This window comes from Zerene cesonia, chromosome 20 (genome assembly GCF_012273895.1).
Source record: "Zerene cesonia ecotype Mississippi chromosome 20, Zerene_cesonia_1.1, whole genome shotgun sequence".
Lineage (NCBI taxonomy): Eukaryota > Metazoa > Arthropoda > Insecta > Lepidoptera > Pieridae > Zerene > Zerene cesonia.
In genome coordinates this window covers 2063075-2082924 of record NC_052121.1, presented here as the reverse complement: position 1 = coordinate 2082924, position 19850 = coordinate 2063075, and the positions used below count along the sequence as shown (strand labels likewise).

The 19850-nt window shown below is 33.6% G+C and overlaps 2 protein-coding genes across 2 annotated transcripts in view; one reads left to right on the top strand and one right to left on the bottom strand.

The window, feature by feature from the left end:
• LOC119834786 (guanine nucleotide-binding protein subunit alpha homolog) overlaps positions 1-15489 on the bottom strand; it is a 20793-nt gene extending 5304 nt beyond the window's left edge. The window contains exons 1-2 of the mRNA XM_038359282.1: positions 14766-15489; positions 3861-4129 (exon numbers count right to left, since the gene is read on the bottom strand). Coding sequence (XP_038215210.1) covers positions 3861-4129; positions 14766-15266 — 770 coding nt within the window. The 5' untranslated portion in view covers positions 15267-15489. The remainder of the gene's footprint in view (positions 1-3860; positions 4130-14765) is intronic.
• Positions 15490-15894: 405 nt separating this feature from the next.
• LOC119834914 (RNA polymerase I-specific transcription initiation factor RRN3) overlaps positions 15895-19850 on the top strand; it is a 7393-nt gene continuing 3437 nt past the window's right edge. Inside the window, exons 1-4 of the mRNA XM_038359448.1 lie at positions 15895-16828; positions 17197-17296; positions 17620-17772; positions 19396-19608. Of these exons, the coding sequence (XP_038215376.1) occupies positions 16411-16828; positions 17197-17296; positions 17620-17772; positions 19396-19608 (884 nt within the window). The 5' untranslated portion in view covers positions 15895-16410. The remainder of the gene's footprint in view (positions 16829-17196; positions 17297-17619; positions 17773-19395; positions 19609-19850) is intronic.

Genomic DNA, 19850 nt, shown 5'->3' with positions numbered 1-19850 from the left:
ATATATGAGATTATTCGTTGAATTCTCAGAACCGGTAGGATCTAATTCGCAGGCAATATTTCATAGAGGTTGTGCCGACACGTCGCTGTAGCACGTGCATCGTGCATCACCTGATCGCTGATAAAAATAGTCGGACGAGAGCTAAATGCAGAGAAAATTGACTACAATTAAGACTTTACAGATATTAGATATTCTGGATAGTGCTGGATTTCTATAAAATTCACCTCTGTGTTGTGGTGAGACATATCAATCTCAACCATTGCATAGAACACAAATAACAAGAGGGAGGATACCTGCGGCGATTTCTGTCAATACACAACAGCACATTTCGAAAGAAACCTACACATGTCAACTACTCTCTACAAGCCCTCGAGTATTAGATGTGCGGATGAATAGGCATAGCTATAAGTAGCAATATTAATATTATATGAGAAGTAATTAAATGTGGGCACGCAGTGTTACGAAAGTTCGGAGCCAGGCACGCCGATCCGTGACTAATCGAGTGGCATGTAAATCTCGGAGAAACTTCGTAAATGGCATGTGTCACTTTCGTGCACTATTACGAAGGTCATGTTTAATTGCAACACGATTAAAATATTACGAATATTTATAGAAATCACAATGTTGACATACGTGTTCATTGATTAATGGAATGTATCGGTGGCATGCATGTGATTTATTCGTCGCGTTTAAACAGCTGGTGCTAAACTCCGAATACTTCCTCATTCTAACCTGGATTACCATATCAGTTATTTATCTTTAGTTTATTTTTATTTGCTGGTATGAATATCTTTCAGCAACGCTGTCACTTGTTCGAGTGAAGAGGAACTATTAATTCAGGCAGAGCAAAACACATATTTTTATACCACACTCTTAATTTTCACAACAATTTCTATCAGAATGAATGCATTATGTACTCAGTCGACCACATCAACGCAAATAGATACGAGTCGAGGAAAAAACCCCAAACTATAAGAGGAAGAAGTTGCGGTTAGCTGCCAGTGTGTCTTAAAGCGCAGTTTACACTGAGTTTTTCAAAACGACTATATGTCGTTACGAGCGAGTAATCTGGCCTGCGGTTTGCCCACGTAAACATTTAGTAAAGAACTTTATTACCGTGTTTACGACATCGCAAAGAAATAGCTTCCTCTCGGTACTATATTTTTATCGGGCGCCATAATTTTTATATCATTCCGTGATGAATAAACATTAATCAACGTTATTATGAAACGATTAGTGAGAGAGGTCCAAGCATGGATGCATGATGCATCGACCATACGATAACAACACGTCGCAACAAGCAGTTGATATGCAGATACCTATTCTAATTGAATAAGAAGACGCCAAATCACATGTAACAATAAACAAAGGTGTTCGACCAGACGCTCAATTAATATGACCGACACAAATATTTCATTATACAATTTGCACGATACTCTGTACGGATGCGAATTAGCAATTCCGCCGATTGCGCATGTAAATAATCTTCATTAGCGATATAGGTACGTATAACATATTGGTCACAAGTATTCGCCGAACACATTTTATTACGTTATCTTCCTGTTTCAACTGATGACTGAGTTGTAAGATCTGTTGTTTATGGGCAACGAGTTAATAATTCATCTACTTTATCACTCTATTGGATTTTTCATCCCAGCCTGAGCGTTTCATTTAATAGGAAATATTTATTGAATACATATAATGTAAACGTTCATGGCATAAAGAGATATTGAATTTAAAGTGCTGGTCTGCCGATCTCTATGACCACATTCAAACTTGTAAACAAAATCAATTTGCAGAACAGTAGTGCAGGTCCCTAATAGCGAAACAAGACTATCGGAGGAACCTATCAATAGCCTCTCCATTTACAGTTTTTGTCTGTCTTTTAGCAGTAGGGCTAGTAATCTCATACACTTTATACATGTACAATGCAAATCCTGAAGAAACAGAACAGGGACACATCGCTCAGCTTCGAACCACGAAATTCGAAATATAAAAAACCATTTCCCCGAACAATACGTCTTACATCAGCGCACAAAATGTCGCCCCACTTAGTCTCATTATCTTGAGCCACGAACGGAGACATCTTATGGACGTTCTAATAGAGATATCTTGAAAGTGGGAAATGTACCGAACAATAGTACTACTGAAAGTACCCAGTGCTGCATTGCGACATTGCATGCGATCGAGTTATTTTCTCCCGCAGAGCGCGTTTTCCCAATGTTATATATTTTAGGTATGATACATATAAAGTACTAGCTGCGCCCCGCGGTTTCACCTGCGTATGTCTGTATTCCGTAGGAATATCGGGATAAAAGTTGCCTATGTGTTATTCCAGTTGTCCAGCTATCTACGTACGAAATTCCATTGCAATCGGTTCAGTAGTTTTTGCGTGAAAGAGTAACAAACATACACACATCCTCACAAACTTTCGCATTTATGATGTTGATGTGGATTTATTTACAATACAGGACAAAATTATTGCTGAAACCCAAATGGACATATTTGTATTAGTATGCTGACAATAAAGTTTTTGTCCATACTAATATTATAAAGAGAAAACTATTTAGGTATTAAAAATGCTTTACCATTACAAAGATACAACTTTATTGAGTAATATAGGCTACATATGTATCACGGGCGAAGCCGGGGCAAAAAACATAGTATTTTATATGAATGTAATAAAAAAATCGCTAGCTGCACGGGGCGCGATGTACAAATGCCTATCACTATCATATACTATAGGCAGTGTGTGGGCCTCCTGTATATATTTAAGAATATTTCCTCTTGGTTTCACGAAACTACAGTTATGGAATATATCGTATTTAAAAATAGATTTATCGAATAGACAACAACAGATTAGTCGAATGTGTGTTTTATCGCAATAGTCAATTTGGACGTAGGTAAGGGTCGTCTGTCGAACCCTAAACAGTATGCGATATAATTGAAACTAACGCCTTTAATTCCTAAACAACACATTCACGTGTGAAAAAAAAGCTAGCAGAGGCGATCCAATCCAAAAAACAAACATTGAAACACGGCGAAAGAAAGATGCTTCAACGGCGCGGGCGATAAAAAGATTACCATGATTTCTACTCACAATGCAGACAGGCGTGCTACCGGAAATCTAGATTTAGAATCAACATCCGCCATTTGTACATACTCGCAATGATAAATTTATTTACAAAGTAACATATCATAAAAGATTATATATCATTACGAAGACTGTCGAGAGAAAGGTTCTGCCATGTTTATGTAACCGTCGGAAATCGGTTTTACCATTAAGAACAATTTATAATTATGATAGTTTTCTTAAATAGGACGTTAATCAAGCTGCACGGAAGCAGGTAATTCTGCTTGGCCCACACGTAGTCATAAAGTCATTGTATACGTAATATATTACAGGGCAAGGGCCATAAAGCATCATAGTTTATGGTCAGTAGAGCGTATGGAACATCTCTCCAATTTTCGTTGCAATCCAATTTGTATCATGTCATTTGCATACCATTGTGCGTTAAGTGTAATGTATTAGTTAATATTTTGATAATAGGACAACCTTTTTGGAGTTTATCGCACATTTATATTAATGGAATAGGTATGATAATTTTCGGCGAAACTCAATTACGGGAAAACCGATCTGTCATTTATCATATTGTATCTTATCGGAATAATCAAAAAGTTGAAAACCCTTTCACGTAAAGCTCTACCTAACAATTATTTCCAAGTTGCTAACCCTTGTAGGTAACTTGATATATGACTTACAGCCCCGTTTTTTATCCTAGTAGCTAGAGCACTCAGGTGATAAGTCAGTTTATTGAGTAAGAATTTCATTATTTATACATTTAGATCACGAAACTCACCTGTCCTCTGACAGAACTTGGTCGAACTCCGACGAGGACACCAGGAACAGTATGGAGGTGACGGAATCAAAGCACTGCGTCCACTTCTGCCGCTGTGTCCTCTGGCCGCCAACGTCGACGAACACGAATGGCACATTGTTGATATTGATCGTGCACTCCGTGATGCCCTTGGTGGCCTTCCGACAATGCAGAATGTCCTGGTGGGAGGGGATGTAGTCCGGCCGCGCGATGCGCTCCAGCTCGCCGAAGAAGTAACTCACCGAGTCGCTCTGGAATTACGATGGTATTAAATTATACAAAAGAACTCCAATATAATCGAATCAAACATAATACTTCTCTGGAACTATTACTTATGTGTTCTAAAGAACTACTTATCTTCAATATAATAAAATTAAAGAATTAGTGATAGAAATTTTGCTTTTTGTTAAATTAGAGAGATTGCCTATTCTATTGAAGGTGAAAGCGTATGAATCTGATGCCGTTGCTTTTATGGTATGTGTGCGTGTTATATAATTGTTATGCGGATTAAAGGTTTATGGTTATCGTATTATGAATACTAAGTTTTTTGGATATACGTTAAATAAAATGTTATTTTCAATTCGACAATGGTAAAAAGCCTTTTAAATGTGTATATAGCAATAAAGATACTTAGATAACAAATATGAATTTATTTAATAGCACAAAAAAAAAATTATATCGGTATGCGCCAATTTCAAAAATATTCTCATGTTTGAGATATTAAACCACATCCCAAATGTATTTAAGCTACAGGTGAAATCACCTTAAAGCAGGTGGCGCTAACACGGGTAAATAGAAAAGAGTAAATCTACATTTCTCGTCTCTTTTTAGCAATTACACATTAACTTCTAGAATAGACTAAAGATGTATATCTGCTACACAAGTAAGCAAAAATTAAACAGTAGACATTAAATATACCATAAATGATTACAAAGTGGAGCCATAAAATCCAACCAGTCAACAGCCATGAGCAACGCGAACCGTAACACGACCGTGTCAAATAGAACAGGATTTGAGTGGACAAACAACGAATAAATTTGCAAGTGTGAAGTAACCAAGCGCTGCCAAGCGGTCTAGTGCATTTAAAGCACACTTAACGTTATTATCGCAACTCAAGGGCTACCTCTCTGGAGACCTTTATTGTGACATTTTGATAAAACGCAAAAGTGATCTTTCACCTTCAAAGTTCATAACGACGTCATAATTAAATCTCTTTATTCAGCGCCCGCTCGTCGAAAAATGCTTTATATACAAATCCTGAAATGGTGTAAAATAGTATCGTATCACACGATCGTGACTGGCCTGTCCGTGGAGATGATGAATTACCGTTACGTTCGCAAATGTTCGTGGCCAAATAGAATATTATTTGGCAGAGGGGGAAACGACACGTCAGAATGTCGCAATTAACACAGCCAAAGGAATACGCGATATAAAAAACAACATCCTATTGCTCACTTACCTTAAAATGTATGTAAACGCAAGATAATTTCTCATATATGCATGAATAGATGTCATTTAAAGCGACAACGAGCAAGCCACAGCAGCAGAATATAATACAAAAATAGCTAATTCAATTTGTTTAAATCGTATGTTTAATAACTATAGACCTAATCAAACACACAACACAATGCAAGTAAACAAAGGGAACCTAAACATACAAGTAAACAATGATCACACACGACAAGCGGTGAATCATACAAACGCTATCAACGTGATAGCAGAATAAAACACATGCAATAAAGACGACAGGTTGGCCGGAGGTCACACCCACAATCCGCGTTAAATTTAACTGTTCACAATGAAAACTGGCATAGCGCTCGTACGTCGACACGGAACTTTGTATTCGCTACTCCTGTGTCCACACTACAGGTTAATGTATGTGAAGCATCAGTTCCGAGCGATTCGATATAAAAATTTACACTCCGGATGACTTGTGAAAAATTTGACCCGCATTGGGAGGTAATTGTAACCTGAACGATTAGTCGCAACGTTAGGAATACGATGTAATACTTTCGCCATTTTACGGTAGGCATCATTGAAAAATGTCTGATCCAGCTTCGTTGAAAAATATATATTATGTATACGGAAAAGTTTAGGAAAAGCCTGATGCTGAAGTGAACGGAAAAATATTAGATTTTCCACATATTGCAACTATACTATTCTATTAACAAATGGCTAATAATGAAGTATATCGTTAGGAAAATTTCTGTTAATTATTATTTAAAACGGAATAAACCAACGTCTTTTTAAGTATTTTAAATTGGAAGATCCGTATTTATTTCATTTCCATATTATATTATCTTATATCAGTTGTGATCAGAAGCATATAAACACTATACAATACACTACATAAAACACAAATAACATACAGTCGTACACCGCAGAAAGCTAAAACACAGCTATATATAGATATATAGTCATCGTATCTCATAATGCTATATAACCGCTCTCACCATCACAAAGATTATCAAACCTAATTAACTCAACGAATTAGACATCATCACTGCGACTTAGAAACAAATGAGACGGGAAGTGGCCAAATTAAATTGGGTTAAACGAAGCGTTCCGGCCAACTTTGCAATAATCTTAACCACTCCACACAGCTCCATAACATTATTGCATATTCAATCAAATACATGTACATTGTACATAAACAAAGCGAGCGTTGCGAGCTGTTTATAATTCATACAACATCAACATTACTGGCATAAGCTCAAGAAATACCTGTGACATAATTAGTCGGGCGACAATCGCAAAAGAGCTCTCGGCTGATGACATTAAAATTTAATTCAGCACACGGCGGGCTGAATGAATGACTCGATGTATTAATTGAGATACGGTGAACGGGCGAAGACAAAGGTTTTATTGCTAACTGGAAAGTGATAACAGTCAAGCACCTCGAACAAGTTTCTTATCAGCGAATGTATAATGCTTTCCTGTTTATTTGACTTGTATAGCGAAATTCAAGTTATATTACCTACATGAAAAATGTTAAAGACTGCGACTAATCAATGCGACACATTCATGGCTTAGCTAATTTACATGCATATTTTTTTCTCGTTTATGCATAATGTTAAATGATCAATATGTTAGTTGCTTTATATAATTTTATCTTAAATCATGGTTTAAACCCTTGTTACATAATATATAAATACAAATATTATATCGAAATAAACCAATTATTTGTTTCAAGCGACATCTTATTTATTGCTTGATAAAAGAAAATACATTGGTCCGATTTAATCTATATCTTCTTTCTCCCTTACAATATCTCTATCAATAAATATCATTTGTTACCATGTATGTACTCATTGTACACTTTTGCTTACAATTTTAATGGAAACAGTTCCGGCTTAATTACGTAACAAAAAAACCTCAAAGACGAAGCACGTCCAAGTTCTACATTAATACTATTCACACGATATACCTTTCAACACCAAAACCAGACCCGCGTCGTGCATTTTAAATGTAAAATATTCAGACCACTTCTCCGTAGACAATTTGATTGGGATAAAGCTACATAATCAGCCAATCGACTGGTTTCTCAAGGTGAATGCAAAATGCCTACAATTCATAATTCGATCAGATCGATTCGCGACCGATCTTCTGAATTTTATTAAAAAGATAGAAGGCATATTTAAAGGAAATGAATTAAATGTTGCATCGGAATATTTTAAATGTGAGATCTGCTTTTGTTGTTAATTTAAGAATATGCCTATAATGCACTAATGACCCGCCCCGGCTTTGCACGGTTGCAATAAACCTACCTCTTGAATCATATCTTATTGAATCTATCTTTGAATCTATCTTTATAAAACCCGCCTACCTCTTGAATCTATCTTTATAAAACTCGCTCAAAATTTCGTTTCTAAGTTTTTAGCACCTAAGCGTACATGGGACAGAGCGGGAAGCGACTCTGTTTTATACATTATGTATTAAAGTGGTATATTGCTAAAGATATTCGAATATAATCAAAACATGTAAGCATAAAAAATACCGATATTCAGTTACTTCTACATTAACCAAAAACAAAATAAATAAATACTGAATAGCAAAGTACGCAGCAATTAAAATAAACAACCAAGGATAAAATAAAAATTAAATTTATTGTACCTTGCATTTATTCTACTCAAAATACTGAAACACGTTTTTATCAAAAACAAAGTTTCTTACATATAAGTATATATTACGTAGATTTTTTTATATCTATGGAAAAATTTAACAATTATTTTAACAAAAAACTAGACCGCCTTCAAATCGTCAGGAGCTAGATCAAATGTTAATGGGACCACACGGTAGACACCAGCTTTCAAATGAAAAAAAAAATCATCAAAATCAGTTCATCCACAAAAAAGTTGTGAAGTCAGACACAAAAAAATACAGTGGTACGTTCGCAAATGAGAACTTCATTCTTTTATGAAGTCAGTTAAAAAACAAGACACGTACATTCCTTTTCCCACCATCAAACCGTTGCTACGCTCCAACATCCCATAATAATTATGGCATTGCGAAACAATTAAAAGGGTTAACAACAACCAATGTCATTGTTACGAAATAACCGCATTAGTGAACCGGGAGTTATCGCTAATAAAGGTTAATTGGAACCAAATAAGTTCTTCGAACTAATGAATGAAAAACGAACTGTAGGCAGCGGGTACCAACTGCCTGCCCACCGTGTTTCCCAACCACTATCGAGATGTAGCATTGCAATATACGATAATTCCGTTGTTAGAACTAATAACGCAATTATATGCATAAGAAATTATTGGGACACTCGATTTACGTGATGAATCACGTGTTGAAAACAAAGGCAATTCTAGTGGCGCATTAAATGGTTTCGCTCGAATTTTACTGCAATATATTTTTTTCGTTGTGTCAACACTACCTATAGGTATTCGTAGGTACTTAAAGTAACACGATAATTGTTATCTAATTATATGTTAATTTTGAGGAAAAGTAAATATCAAGTAACACGACTCTCTGTTAAAATAACATGTTATAAAAATATATTAGGCAATAAGAACTTATCCAACTATCGTACATACCTATTATATATGCGGAAGTTTGTAAGAATGTATGGAATATGAGTGCGTGGATATATGTTATGTATGTTTTTTACTCTTTCACAAATATAAGAAATTTGGTACAAACATATATTATAAGCTGGATTAGCACATAGGCTTATTTATACCCTGTATGTAATCGAGAACGAGAGCTATAAGTACGGTGGTATGTATATTCCGCTTTCAAACTAAAAATACTGAACCAAATATAATAAATTTACATCCATGATAGATATATTTTAAGATTTTTTATGTCGTAAACAAAAACCGAAATTATTGAAAAACCGTTTAGAATTTTATTCAGGGAACATCAGCCAAAAAATATCATATACAAAAAAAGCTGCAAGCCACGGGCGCTTAGATACTCTTAAACCATTATGCTGTCGTACAAAATTTTATAATATATAAGTTATGTTAACATTTATGCATTGTTGCAGCTGGAAACAATAAAACACAAAGAACCACATTGTCCATTAGATATCTACCTAAATATGCATAGAGAATGGATCTGAATCATTTCATGTGAGCACAACATTACCGTCATGTAGGTACCTAAGTACTGGTGAACCAATAATGACTATAATGATCTAGCTTCCACGGCCTTGTGATATGTAATACACCATAATCACTGTGACGTTAATATTAATATTTAATACTCATTTGACTTTAATATTTGCACATTTACCGAAAGCTAATGCAAGTACATGTGTTATTAAGGACAATATGGAGGATATTTTACAACGTATAAAATGTTAAATCCTACTAATATTATAAATGTGGAAGTGTGTAAGGATGTGTGTGTGTGTTTGTTGCTCTTTCACGTAAAAACTACTGAACCGATTGCAATGAAATTTGGTACGTAGACAGCTGGACAACTGGAATAACATATAGGCAACTTTTTATCCCGATATTCCTACGGGATACGGACTTACGCGGGTGAAACCGCGGGGCGCAGCTAGTGGAATCTATAGCATTATTAAGATGACTACTACGACTTTTCTGAAGATCACAAAGTTAAATGATTATGTTACCAAAATACCCGGTAAATCAAAGGAAGTATTACCATTTATATGCCATAAGAAAAGGAATTTTAATTTTAAGATAGGTATATTTTTATTATACAGCAATTCATAAAGAGAAACACATAAACAACGAGCCTTTGGACAGGACATCGAATCATATACCAACGACGCTAACGCATACGCCATTCGGACGAACAATAAACACCAGTAGTAGCGGCTACTGGTGATTATTGTTCGTAATACGGCTACTGGTGTAATTATCGCAAGGGTGCACCGCGTATAACCATAGAATCCTATCGAGCTAAGCGTCCCGCTCACCTTACCATAATCTTTATCGATAAAAACCGCGGTTACCAGTTTTTGCACCCCAAGTAAACCGCACCGGTCTCCAGCGAGTACGTCACCGCGGTATGCCGCGTGCCTACACTTGATTAGATGTCGATATGTACACAAGAACAAACGGGTTACATAAGGAAAATAATACTAAGTAAGATGGTAATCAGATAACATTATTAACTGGTGAGAATTGCGAGGATATTTAAATGGTCTGATGACTAGTTATTAGTTATCTCTTAACCCTGGACAAGCACTTAGTGTTTTAACAGTTTAATTGAACATAACCAATCGATAATGATTATTTTCTACAAAAAAGTCTCCGACGTTCTCGGGAAGAGGTACCAATCCAAATTTTTAAATGGAACCGAATGCCAACTATATCCTATTAAATCCCACGGAGTTATCGACAAACAAAAAAAAAACATAAATAAACTTAATAGTGTCAAATAAAAAGTACTGTAAAGTTTATAAAACCACAAAAAAAAAAGTGTAAATCAGTGCAATTTTCCAAACATTGTAAGCTTTAAGTAATACAATTTCAATCAATAAATATATATCAATTACACCCAAAAACAAATGCTACTCATGAGATAATTACATCGATCCCAGTTTCGGAGTTCATTCCTATTACTATAAATTGATTCAATTTGAACCAATGAGTACGTACTAAATGTTATGCTTCTTGTATCGAGATGGTTTGAATAAAGCTTGCATTTTGCCCTACACTAAACCCGTATACCACACGCGATACTCTATACAAAAGAACCAGATATAATTATATAGTTATCACTAACATAGCTAATGTTACCGTAGCACTGTTAGATTTGCTTTCATTTATTTCAATACCGGCTGTACTAAGCATAAAGAATGGCCACAGGACTTTTTATTATATTCTCTGGATTCTCTGGATATAGAGATAGTATATTGATTGAATATATCGGTGTCCGCTGTTCAGTATGATAAAATAGTACGACAAAATATGTATACACTTCTTAAAAATACAATAAATAACCTTTTTCACACTGTTGGCCAGAAAAGCGATCGATATAGAGAATATTGTCACAAGAATTGATTCAATCTATTAGATACAAGAGATAGTTCTACACAAAATGCATAAAATAAAAAAAAAACACCTTCACATTTATCAGGAGTAACTGACGCTGAGATTAGTACAGCGTTTCATGAATGATTGGTCTTACAGCGGCAACATAAGACAGCTAATGACTATTTATGAGGCGTAGATTATTAACTTTATGTTCTGACGACCTCAATTGTAAACTTTGCAGTTACCCACATGTCGACGGCCGGATACTATGAATCCGCATATTTTGAGCTCTAGACGCGGCTAGACGAAGATCTGTTTTATTAACTCACGATTTAATTTACCACGTTTTTATAAGATCGTAAAGCTAACCACCCACGATCGTGTTTCATATAATTTTGTATTATCAACTCCGCTTGGTAAAATGGATGCTGTTGAATAAGGCGAGCTTGGCTCGCAATTTCTTCTTTTTATTGATTCTAAATCACTATACGTTTTACTTTACGTAGCTATCTATAGTTTATATTGCATAAAGTATTCACAAAAATATACCTATATATCACTGTAATATAATCAATTACTTAGGTATTAAAAAAACATAAAACATAGTTAATGGATTTTTAATATATCCATTACGGAATAAACATAAAATCAATCTTAAGTCTCCATATATTATTAGTTATTACAAATAAAAATATCTATTTCACAAATCAGATGCATTGGCGTTACATACTCTTGCAACCAACTTCAGCAATTTCCTTGAGTACCCAAATTTAAGGTTTCGTCAATTGTACCACGTAATAGCATCAGACATGCCATTTAATCCCCAATTTCATCGAATACGTTTTCTTCTTCGTCGGAAATAATTTAAAATCTAATTTAACACTCAAAATAATAGCTCGTAACGCAATTCCGTTATTAGATACGTTCCGGTCTAATGGCATACATTCATTAGAGACATCTCAGCGACCCGCTGGCATTTCTCTCATATTTAACATTCCACACGAAAGTAATAATAATGCGATAGAAACATATGTTTTTGCTAGTGACCAGACGCGTCTATCTACTCTAGTCGCCTTAAAAATATTGGTTTATAGAGGCAACATGGTGGCGTAATGTTTTTGCTGTAGGTTTGTCCCACAGCTGCATTTTTGGCTATTCAACTTTAAATTTACGATAAGTTAAGAATCTCTGTCATCCTGTTCCTTTCAATCAATAGACGAAATCGCTACCGGCCGTTGCCTTTAAGAAAAACACCTACAACATTTTAAAAAGATCACCATTGCAGTTTTTGCCTGCACGGTGTTTCGATTCAATCCCTCAAAAATTTAATTCATCTGGTAACATTGCTATTTTTAAGGCTTTTTCACAATTAAAGTTTCTTAGATACTGGTTAGGAAAAAGACAGATTGCTCATAGAAATAAACTATAAAATAATACTGAAATATCATAATTTTTTTTATGTATGTGTTATTAAAATAATATGAAAATCAATAACTGATTACTAGCGGTATTGAAAATACAAATAATATATATCTTCTACGTACAATCTTGCGTCAAATACTATCTCCGTGGCTTCTTATTAATATTTACCAAGAGTGATTGATATAAATATATTTACGCGTACAAATTGACAAAGTAAATATCAATCGAATGGTTTACAAGCATCTCTCGAATACTAGATCCATCATGTGTTCTACGGAACCTCGTAAGCGTGACGGATGACGCAACTCTTATGACTAATCAAACGAGATAAGAAACTCAATTAAAATAATTACGTTCGTATCATGGTGTTAGGAAATAATTCGATTTGGTAATATCATGCACAGTATTGCATTATCATAATCACCAATAAATATTAATTATTGATAAATGCGCGTACATACGTACATTTACATTAATTGTTCATGTATAAAAATGTCAGTTGATTTGAGGCTGAATTCATAACGGAATCAAAATGATTCATAAGAGGATAAATGCTTAAAATTTTAAGATTTGTGTTGAGCAAAAGTATTAAAAATTCCATAAATAGATTTAGCCATTTTATACAAATTTAGTGACAAACACAATCACTTGTGATAAAATAGCCGTTCGTTCAGGCTCTGCCCAGGTTTACCCAGGCTAAAAATACACTATAGCCGCAGATCCATAAAATTTATTCAAAATAGTAGTAACATAATTTTTAAAATTGGTTCAGTACAAAGATCACCTATTAGAATACTTTACCATAGGAGAAAGAATAAACATTGTAGTATGTACTAGTTATTATCTGAATATATATAATATGCGAAAATTCATACTTTCTCTGTATATCATTCGGGCAGATATGGCAACATTAGAGAAGGAAATGATACAAATCCTGCCTATTATATATTTATAATAGACCTGCTAGCAAGATCAATCTATCTTAATTGTCCATGAAAGCAATGATATGGACCTAAATTGCTACTTTCCTCTCTTCGAAGCCATGTAGAAGATTTTTGTACTGAGATACTGAATGCACAAAGGTCTTGTATAATTTTATTACATAAATTTAAAATTACATGGTAATTAATATACATGAAGCAGTCTATGTGTGTTATATATTTTTAGACATTCATACTAAATGATTACTGCAACATATTTTGTGTATGTAAAGGGATCATACTGTTTTTGTTGATTGGTCAATAATGATTTAAATTGAAGCCTATTTTCAGTTACTAAAATTGGAGACTAAATTATTTAAAGTACAGATGTTGTTATGGATTTTCTCTCACTACATTAAAGTTGTAAATTATGTAAATATAAAAATTATTTTTTATATACATATCTATGAATATTAATAAGTCATTGAATATTTAAGGCAACTAATTGGAAAATATTTGTAAACATCAACCTTAAATACATAAAGTAAGAAACCCTTTTACAATGAAATATTTATTCAACGCACAATATTCAATTGTTAAAAGCAATATTTGTCAATTATTCAAATCTTACAAAAAATGTTTATCTTTATCTTTGTCATAATTTATATTAACTTAGTGGTAGCAATAAAAACTGTTAGTTTTATGTTCAACTGGTAATTTCCCCCTAAAAACTTCTTGTAACGGCAGCTGATTAAGATCTGTATGTAACCTATAATCTTACACTTTATTAATGTTGTTAGTTTACAGAAAACTTGAGACAAAACAAAATTTGCAAACTCCATATTTAAGAGCTATTAAAATAACCTACAATGTCATGTCACTATTATTTACAATTTCACATTCTCTCTTTCTATTTTCTTTTATTTACTATATTTTTAATTATGTTTATTTTTTAAATGTTTAGTTTTGAATAAAACACTTAAATAATACTGTTTAAGTGTAACTGCCCATGTATTCACTACAGGTGTAAACTACAGTCATCAAACTTGTTTACATAATAAATATTAGACAATACATACCAATTGAAATTCTCTCCGCCTGTCATATGCTCGTTTTATGGCCCTGTCCAACCACAGGGAGTGTATATGAGGTGCATAATGCATAAACAATCGACTGTCAAGCGACACAGAACTGTTGAAGTGCAGGGCCTGCTGACCAACGTCCAGATTCCTTGGGTTTTCCCACGGAATTGCTAGCTTGTCCCTCGCATCAACTAGCACTTGTATACCCTTCACTATATTTTGATATATCACATGCTGGTACTCGCGCACTAATTCCGGCTCAAATTTGACTTTGTGTATTATTCTCATCTGTTTCAGGAATGTTGATTTTCCGCTTTCACCCGCACCAAGTAGCAAAAGTTTGACCTGTCGCCGTAGCGTTTGTTTGTCCTTTTCAAGAATTCTATCGATTTCCTTGCTTCTGTACCGCTGCTCTATCTCCTCCGGAGACAGCTTCAGACGCAACCAACAAGTCAATGCTTCGGTACAACAGGTACATGACCAGAAATCGTTGGCCATTTTGCATGATTAGGAACACACACTTTAAACTTATTCAACACGCAATTATTGCACTTATATCAATGTTCGCATTAGACATGAAACACATTTTCACCATTCCACAATGTTTAAAAACGATATCAATAAATTAAACAAAAAGCCCGTGAATAAAACGTACGCACGCATTCCACCCCTCCCAAACTCATTGAGAAAAATAAAATGAAAAATAGGCTGTGTGAAATACACACAGATACCATAACACAATGAAAATATTGCCATGCATAATTTTTATTACGCGCACTTTGACTTTAGATATGTCAAATGTTAATCAGATTTAGCTTTATCAATAGGACATGAAAATACAAAAATTATATAAATCTAAGTACAGAAATAATTTTACTAGTTATAAGATAGCGTAAGACCTAGTTTTATCAAATAAATTTATACATGAATGAATGGAACAGGTATTGTTTTAATTTAACATATTTTGGAATTTTGACGCTGTTTTGTGTGTCAATGATAAAAAAAATCTATCTACGAGTTGACTGCTTAATAATATATTTTTTGCATATATGGTCCTAAAATATAGTCTATCTATGAAAGAATGTAAAAATGAATGCGTCAAACTTCAAAGCAATCATCTGTTTAAATACGTCAACACAAAGTCAATGTGGCGCTTAAAAATTTACGCGCATATAAAGTTTAGCACGTGTTGTGTTTTCAATATTCTGGCTTCCACATTGAACGGGATTGTATTTTCAAATATTGCATAATATATCATTTTATTAGTTAATCACTCTTTTCAATATTCATAAAATAGAAACCGACAAGATGTAAGAGCATATCAGGGAAATGTCTAAAGAAGGTTATAGTGCCGAAAAAAAAGAAACTGAGAATAAAGTGGTTTTGGAAAGATTACAATCGTATTTAAAAGATAAACGAAGTAGTGAATCCACAGAGTCCTGTGTCGTGTATAGTAAACCAAGTACTAGTTTTGAACAAAATCCTCTCAGCATACCTGCCATAGAAGATAGCAGTAACGTCCTTCGCGAAGTGTTAAACCATAAAAAAGCTGAGCTGCTTCGACAACCAGAAGTTATTGCTTTTCTTAAAACTATATCATCTGACTTAAAAAAATAATTCAAAATATACAAGTTAAAGTTGAATGAGGATGGCAGTCGCAGCCCGAAAATCTGCAGCATCCTTGATGCGAAAAACATTAGACCGTCAAGCTGCATTAACACTTACGAAGCTTAGTTTTAAAAAGAATCAAATCCGAAGTGTGATTATAGATTACATAGAAAACGGAAAAAATGGGCCCTTCAATGAAGTTATACAGATTCTAAAGAATGGACATAATTTGAGTGATAATAACTTTAGGGTGTTGTTTGAAGACTGTCTGTCGTGTATAGTGTATTTGGAGCGAGAATTCAAACTTTTTATAGATATTTTATGTAACATAGAATGGGCAAACAGAGATCCAGAACTTGTTGAAGTATTTACCAGATTTATTCTAAGCTTAGTTACTGCCCACACCTATCACTGTCCTCGAGTGATGGCATCACTAGTTAAATTGTTCAAAGGTACAAATAATTTATGACTGTAACTTTTTTGTTCATTACCCCTAAAGTTGATTTGTGTGGAAATTTTTATTTATATATCCATCGCTAGGAAGAAAGTCTTGGATAGTGATAACAATGAAAATATAATAACTACAACACTTTTAAATTTTTAGTTTTATAGTATTGACATGCTTTAGGAATTAGACATTTTTCAAAAATTTTCTCTGTGTTTTGTGATTCTGGTGATTCCAAATATATGATAATATACTCCAATATTGCAAAACATTACTTTAAACAGCTTATATTTAGTATTTTTTTTGTTTTATCATAAGCAATTTTCAAAAAATCTGTCACTATAGCATAATAAAATCAAAATTAATTGTTTTTAGCTGATGGTGGAAATTGGGAAGACAGTCCTCCACAAGAACTGATATTAAGATGGTCGAACATTCACACACTAATTGCACAAATCGTGGCTGTCATGCCTATGTAAGTATAGAAATAACATTATGCAATAATATTAAAACTCTTATAAACCATGTGATTCAATTATAAGTTTTAAAAATTTAGTTGCTAAATGGATTAAGTATAGATATATAAAATTATGTTTTGTTATGTATGTAATTAGTTATTCGCTTATTGCACAATGAATTCAATTCTCAGTAATTGCTTTAATTCCATGTGTCTTACTAAGTAGGTTAATTTCCAAATTTAACAAAGCTGAAAATAGTATGGGGATAGTTATAAAAGAAAAACATACATTAATAAGAAAACTGCATGAATAAACTAAACATGAATTATGTATTTTTCAGGACCAGTAATGTTCTAATGCAAACTATAATAGAAAACTTCCCATATTACAAATTTGGGTGTGTTGCTAACAGAGCATATATCCATAATTTAATCTGGATTAGTAAATACATACCATCGTTAACAGAACAAATTATGACCACTATTGTTCACAGGTAAGTGAATGTTATTAATAAATTTTATTTTTGGTTTATACATAGAGATCTATGAAAAATTTTAAGTATGAAGTGTCAATGAATAAACTTGCCTTTCAAGTAGTTCAAGATTCTTTTTTAGACTTATCCATATATACCTTCAATCATGTGCAGAAATACACTTATTTTACTAAACTTGTACTAAGTTTGGTAACAATTGATTGTGTTTTAGTGTATTTGTGAGCACACAGGTATTTTAAGACTGATTTTGTAATCAAGTCAAAATCAACTTTATAATAATTATAGATTAGTGGATATATTGAAATTCTCATAGGTGACCTGTGTTTCGGCTGTGCGAGCATATATGGGCTGATGATGAGGATGATCAATATATCGAAAAGCACACTCAATAAAATAATTGCAGTGTATTCCAAAATTTATATAAGTCTCTCTTAAGGTGATTAATGCTTGTTTAAAGGAGTGTTAATAATCAAAAAGACATTAGAAATGTCTTTGTAGCCTTGAGAGAGACTTTGAAAAGAATCTTCTGACAAGTGATCTGGGTTGTATTGCTTATATAAATACAGGTTATGTGGACACTGCTTGACTTTTTTGTCCACAGACTATATAATTTCTGTAAACAGATACAGAGTAAATTGTAAATGAGGAACCATCATTAGAGAGTATAATAAATAGAAATAGGTTAAAAATAAACATTGAGAAGTTCTTCCAAAAAGAAACTGCTCATGTGTGTTGAAATAAAAAAAATGCTATACTGGTTTTAAAGCTGGTTGCAAAAGTTTAAGATAAACTGTCTTCAAATTCCTACTATTCAATGCTTTCCCAAAAAGGCAGTTTTCATGCATACCAAAAGGAATATGGTGTTCAATACAAATTAGACCTCTTTTTGGATGAAAGGTCATGAAATTAACTCACAGAAGCTCATCCAAAAAAGTCTATACCTTTGGGAATTTGCTTGGTTTAAACCAAAAGAATGTAAATGGACAATAATTTAACAAAGAAAGGCAAGGCATTTACTTGGTAAGTATTTTTATACGAATTTGTGATCAACAATTACAATTGATTTGTAATCAATATTCCTTTTCTCAAAGCACACTTTTCCTCAGTGTGTTGCCACACTTATTACACCTTTGGTGTTCTGGGTGCATACAGGGCAACCACATTTGTGTGCATAATTGCCATCTCTGATACATAAAGAAAAACAATGTTTTTGAAGGCAATAAACGTTTTATTCTTTTTAATTTTGATTCAAGAAGTATGAACCACTAAAACCAATTCAATCAATGCAACAATAATAGAAAATGAAACATCAATATGAATTCTTTGAATGGAAAGAATGTAAACATATTTTTATCGTATTAAAAACCTCTATGAAAGTGGGGGCGTAGTCAAATTTTAGTTTCAAGAAGTTCGTGAAAGTAAATTGGCGATAAGTACAGTAAATTTAAAAAAAAATAAAAAATGAAATAAAAATGATATTTTCTATATAAGGAGAAATGGTTTCGGGGGTTTCCCCCCTGTTTAAACCCCTTAAACCACCTTAATGACTATGCCTATGCTATAAAACCATATATTACATTTTAGATAAATAATAAAATTAACTGTGCATTTAATTATCTTTAGATTAATAGAAATGGACGTAAACGTTGTCAGCCGATCCATGAAGCCACAAGAGACTATATTTGATATGGAAATTGACGACAAAGACGAGATCAGTGTTACTTTGGACTACTGCATGTTGGAGGTACTGAGGTGGCTCGAAGATGAGAGAGAAGCAGTACTTCATATACTGTGTAATGTTTTTGAGAGAGTCATCCTTCCTACTTATGGCATAAGGTAAATATCTGCTGTTTATTGTCCCCTTTCCGTTTCCTCACCCTTCCCAGCCACTTCCTTTATTCCCGTCGTCAGTCCTACCGCATTCCTTATATTTGTAGAGGCCGTGGCTCTGCAAATGTTCATGGGCGGTCGTTATAATAATTTTATATATGTAGTAATTTAAATCATGGTATAAGCTTTCTTTACATTAAATAAAATTAGGGGCCATCCATAAATTACGTCACACGTTGATGGGGGGG